A 5,555-nucleotide genomic window follows, 5' to 3' on the forward strand; every position below is an offset into this window, starting at 1 on the left:
GCAGGAGAATTGCCTGAACCCAGGAGGTGGAGGTTGCAGTGAGCCGAGATCGCGCCATTGCACTCCAGCCTGGGTAACAAGAGCGAAACTCCGTCCCCCCCAAAAAAAAAAGAGGTTGAGACGGGAGGATCGCTCGAGCCCAGGAGTTTCAGACCAGCCTCGGCAACATAGCAAGACCCTGTCTCTACTTGAGAGAGAGAGACAGAGAGAGAGGAGAGAGAGAGAGTTAGTTGATGGGGCCAAATTATGCAAGCTTTGTAGAACGGGTTAGGAAGTTGGGAATGTATTTTAAGGGTGGTAGGCGGAATTAAAGCAGGACACTGCTGTGATCTGAATTGCATTCTAAAAGCATCGTTCTGGCTGCCGTGTCAGAATGGGAGGGGAGAACTGGTAGGAAATATGGTTAGGGCATGAAGATGGACCTAGATGTCTAGATGTGTCACGTGGGCAAGTGAATGGATGAACACACGACAGAGAGAGGGGAGGAGGGGTGGCCGGGCACCGGGGTTTATTGCAGTGATCCCAGCACTTTGGGAGGCTGAGGAGGGTGGAGGTCAGGATACTGAGACCAGCTTGGCCAGTATGGCGAAACCCCGTCTCTACTAAAAATGCAAAAATTAGCCAAGCGTGGTGGCACACGCCTGTAGTCCCAGCTACTCGGGAGGTTGAAGCAAGAGAATCGCTTGAACCTGGGAGGCGGAGGTTGCAGTGAGCCGAGATCACGCCGCTGCACTTCAGCCTGGGAGACAAAGCAGGACTCCGTCTCAAAAAAAAGGAAAGAAAGAGGGGACGGAGCCTGAACACTTAGAAGAACTGGATTTACCTAAGATGAGCAAACAGGTATCTGGAGAATTGTAAGCAGGGGCCCCTCTACTTCCCAACCTCCCTGGCCAAGTTTAAACTAAGCGCCTTTCCCAACCTGTTAGGGCTACCTCCGGGACTCCAGGGGGCGCTGCACCTCCTACGGCCCCTCTAGGCTCGCCCTGCTCAACTCACTGACAGAGGCGGCCTCTCCCGCGGTAAAGAACGTGCGCGTGCGCTCTCCGGCCGGCAGGGGGCGCGCGTGCGCAGTCGGGACCCGGAGGGGCGCGCGCGGTGGCCGGCACCGGAAGCGTGCGGTTGCCATGTAATATCCTGGCCGCGCGGGCGCGCGAGCGGCTGAGGCGGCGCCTGGGCGGGCGCGGAGCTGGCGAGCGGGTGGCGGAGGCGGCGCCGACTGGGGCCGCTGAGGCGCGCGGAGGGTCTGCGGCGCCCGGGAGCCTGTCGCTGGCGCGGTCCGGGCGGTAGGCTCGGCGGCGGGCGGCAGCATGTCGGTGGCGGGGCTGAAGAAGCAGTTCTACAAGGCGAGCCAGGTGAGCGCAGGCCCAGGCGGGGCCTCGGGCTGTCCGGATGAGGGGTCGGGCCCGACCTGGCCCGGGAGGGGGCCGGGGGGACGGAGCTGCGGACATTGGCGCCTGTACCCCGCCGGGTGGGCAGAGCGGGGGACGGAGGGGGACGACGAGGCGGCCCAGGCCCTGGTCGCCATGCGGGCTCCAGAAGCGGGGACAGAGTCCCTGCGGGGAGGGCAGAGGCACCCAGGGGCTGCCCAGGGACGCGGACCTCTCCCTCCTCCTCTCCCCTGTAAAGGCGGGGTGCGGGGACAGAAGGGGAAGCAAGGCGTCCCGAGGCTGTCCGCACAGGACTCTTGCCACATAACCCAGAGCCAGGGAAAAGTTGTGCTTAGAGCGGTGCCGTTCAGAAGCCTCTCGAGGGGCAAAGTGCCGACTTGAAAAGGTGGAGGGAGAAGCCAGTTTCCCCTCTCTGCCCCTCGGACCGCCAGTCCCTCTCCGCAGAGACAGGGACTGTCATCGACTCCGTGTGTCCCTTTCCTGAAATACGTGTGTGCCTCTCCTTTAGAAACACACGTACACTGGTAGCACACGCCGCGGAATCCTATGTGCTGTGTTTTTCATTATCCGTGTCTTGGAGATCACACTGGAGCGGGGTTTCTCCGCCGCTGTCGGTACTGTTGGCATCTAGGGCTGGATTGTTCTCCGTAGTGGGGCCATCCTGGGCACTGCAGGGTGCTGAGCAGCGCCCCGGGCCTCCACCCACTCCAGGCCAGGAGCGCCCCCCTAGTCGTGACAAACAAAAATTTCTTAAGATATCACCCTGTGTCCCCAGAGGAATAGAATCAGCATGCCCGCTCCCCTTTTTTTTTTCCTTCCTTCCTCCTCTCCTCCCTCCCTCCCTCCCTCCCTGCCTCTCTAGCCTCTCTCCTCTCTTCCTTCTCTTCTTTCCTTCCCCCATCCCTTCCCTGTCCCCCAGGACTACTGCACTAGACCGTACTCCATACTTCTTGGATTTTTTTTTTTTTTTTTGAGATGCAGTTGAGCTGTGTCACCAGACTGGAGTGTAGTGGCACAATCTCGGCTCACTGCGACCTCCGCCATCTGGGTTCAAGCGATTCTCCTGCCTCAGCCTCCCCAGTAGCTGTGACTACAGACATTCACCACCATGCCTGGCTAATTTTTGTAATTTTAGTAGAAACGGGGTTTCTCCATGTGGCCCAGGCTGGTCTTAAATTCCTGGCCTCAAGTGATCCGCCTTCCTCGCCTCGGCCTCCCATGGTGCTGGGATTACAGGTGTGAGGGACCCTTCCTGGCCTACTTAGATCTACTTAATGGGTACATTGTATTTCATTCCATGACCTGTACCGTAATTTATTTAACCAGTTGTCAGTTGACAGGTATTTCCCTTGTTTCCCGGAATTGTCTGCTACAGCGTTACTACATTGAATAGCCAGGGAATATCTTTGCTCACAGCGGGGATTAGTTTTATAGGATGAATTACCAGAAGTAGAATGCTGCATCCCAGCCTAAGTGCATTTGATATAGACACATAAAGGGTTTTTTGGAAAGTCCAGGACCCATTGCTCATGAATCTGGTGAAAGGTGTGGGTCCACACTCTAGAAAACTGGGCACAGGTAAGATTCAGTTTGCAATTTTGAATCCGAGAAGCCTCAGATTTGGCCGGGTGCAGGGGCTCATACCTGTAATCTCAGCATTTTGGGAGGCCGAGGCGGGAGGATCACTTGAAGCCAGGAGTTTGAGAGCAGCCTGGGCAACATGGCAAAACTCCATCTGTACTAACAATACAAGAATTCTGTATTTTGTCTGTAACCCCAGCTACTCAGGAGGCTGAGGCAGGAGAATCTCTTGAACCCAGGAGGCACAGGTTACAGTGAGCTGAGATTGCACCACTGCACTCCAGCCTGGGTAACAGAGGGAGAGTCCAACTTGGGGGGGAAAAAAAAGACAGGAAGCCTTGGATTGTTGACTCCTATTGGTCTGTGCACTGCAGGGTGAGGTGGTGTGGAATTTGTGTGGATGGACTCCCATGAGGAATGAGCAATGATCTTAGCAAATGCTTGGGCCAAGCTGGCAAACAGGGCTCTCTGCCCACAGTTTGGAGAGGCCCAGTGGGAGCAAAGAGAAATGAGTCCCCAGTAACACCCAGCTGGTACCTTTTGCCCCTAGAAAGGAAAAAGTAATGACCCTGCCAGGCAGTGTGGTTCACACCTGTAATTCCAGCACTTTGGAGGCTGAGGCAGAGGGATCCCTTGAGTTTAGGAGTTCAAGACCTACCTGGGCGATGCAGGGAGATCCCATCTCTACAAAATGTCAAAAAGTTAGCCAGGTGTGGTGGTGTGGACTTGCGATCCCAGCTACTTGGGAGGTTGAGAGGCAGGAGGACCACTTGAGCCCAGCAGTTCAAGGCTACAGTGTATTATGATCACACCACTGCACTCCAGCCTGGGCAACAAAGTGAGACCCTGTCTCAAAAACTGTTAAAAAGTAACAACCCTAGTGGTTGTCTAGGGGTAGATACTTAGGGTCTATCTCTAGACCCCAGATGATGGTTAAACCCTGGAGAAAGATGTATCAAATGAAGTTTAGGATTGTTACTGAGAACAGCCTCACCCCCTCGCCCCAGCAGGTTGAAATCAGATAGCCTGGCCCTGGGTTAGACTTTGCCCAGCAGGCATCAGACCCTCACCTGCTTGATTAGAGCACCATAGAGCACTGCTCCCTAGCAAGAAAGATGTCCCCAGAGGTCTTGGAGGGATTCCTGGGCTACTTGGTTCCCTGCTATAAACATAGACAGGCCTCTGGAAGCCACCATCCCGACCCCCAGCGATCAGGGCCTGTGCCCATTTTGTCCTAAGCTGACACTCTCTTTGGAGGAACGAGCCAGGCCTCTCAGGCCAGCCACCAGGACTTTGTCTCTCTCTCGAGGGCAGCAGGATGACCTGCATTCAGATCTGTGAATTGCGCCTTGAGGACTGGAAAGCACAGTGTGGTGTTAGCTGGGCGTAGGATTGCCTGTTTCTACATTCTGAGGCCTCGTCCCAAAACGCGATCGCCACAGCCCACCCTCAGGGCTTTTGTCTTGGCCTCCTGGTCAATTCCGTGTTGTGTGGTGCTCTTAGGAGTCACCCTGGCTGCATTCTATGCTCTTCTGTGATCATTGCTTTGATTTCCCCTGCATCTCAGCTGTTTATCTGGACATATCCAACTATTTGTGTTTCTTTTCTCATTGTTAGTATAATAACTCTTTCACCCTCTCCTATGGCTTCAGAAGATGGTTATCTAGTGAAAAATGGCATCTCTCCTTATGTAGTGATACCAGCATTAGAGTTCTCACCACCTGAACAGGCAGTATGCTTTACGCCAGTAGGTCTCAGCTGGTCTTGCTTATCTGGCCTGAGGGTAAAACATTCCCCTTTTTACACAGAAGGATTTGGGGACATTTTTCTTTGCATAAAACAAGGCCAGTTTTGTCCTCCAGGGGACATTGACAATGTCTGGGACATTTTCAGTTGTCACAGCTTGGTGGGGGGCTGCTGACTACTAGTAGGTAGAGGTCAGATATGCCGCCCAGCATACTCGGGTGCCCAGGGCAGCATCTCCCCGGTGCCCCAGATGTCAATAGTGCCAAATTTGAGAAACCCTGCTTGGAGATTTCGGAAAAAATGAGGATAATTATAGCAAACCAAAGCAACAGAGAAACCCCGCTGGGCCATTCTTAAGATTTTCCTAGTTTCCTAAACATAGATAACCACATGTATACATAGGTTATTTAGTTATTTATTTATTTTTTTGAGACGCAGTTTCTCTCTTGTTGCCCAGGCTGAAGTGTAATAACGCAACCTCAGCTCACTTCCACCTCTGCCTCCCGGGTTCGAGCAATTCTCCTGCATCAGCCTCCTGAGTAGCTGGGATTACAGGCATCCACCACCAAGCCCAGCTAATTTTTTATTTATTTTTTATTTTTTTTTATTTTGAGATGGAGTTTCGCTCTTGTTACCCAGGCTGGAGTGCAATGGCGCGATCTCGGCTCACCGTAACCTCCGCCTCCTGGGTTCAGGCAATTCTCCTGCCTCAGCCTCCTGAGTAGCTGGGATTACAGGCATGCGCCACCATGCCCAGCTGATTTTTTGTATTTTTAGTAGAGACGGGGTTTCACCTTGTTGACCAGGATGGTCTTGATCTCTTGACCTCGTGATCCACCT

At 53.9% G+C, this 5,555-nt stretch overlaps 1 protein-coding gene across 1 annotated transcript in view; it reads left to right on the forward strand.

Annotated features, from left to right (window-relative positions):
- Nucleotides 1-1,164: 1,164 nt before the first annotated feature.
- The window catches only part of SH3GL1 (SH3 domain containing GRB2 like 1, endophilin A2), a 41,732-nt gene continuing 37,341 nt past the window's right edge, over nucleotides 1,165-5,555 (forward strand). Inside the window, exon 1 of the mRNA XM_017528430.2 lies at nucleotides 1,165-1,352. Within this exon, the coding sequence (XP_017383919.1) occupies nucleotides 1,308-1,352 (45 nt within the window). The 5' untranslated portion in view covers nucleotides 1,165-1,307. The remainder of the gene's footprint in view (nucleotides 1,353-5,555) is intronic.

The sequence above is a fragment of the Cebus imitator genome, unplaced genomic scaffold (genome assembly GCF_001604975.1).
Source record: "Cebus imitator isolate Cc_AM_T3 unplaced genomic scaffold, Cebus_imitator-1.0 Scaffold53, whole genome shotgun sequence".
Classification (NCBI taxonomy): domain Eukaryota; kingdom Metazoa; phylum Chordata; class Mammalia; order Primates; family Cebidae; genus Cebus; species Cebus imitator.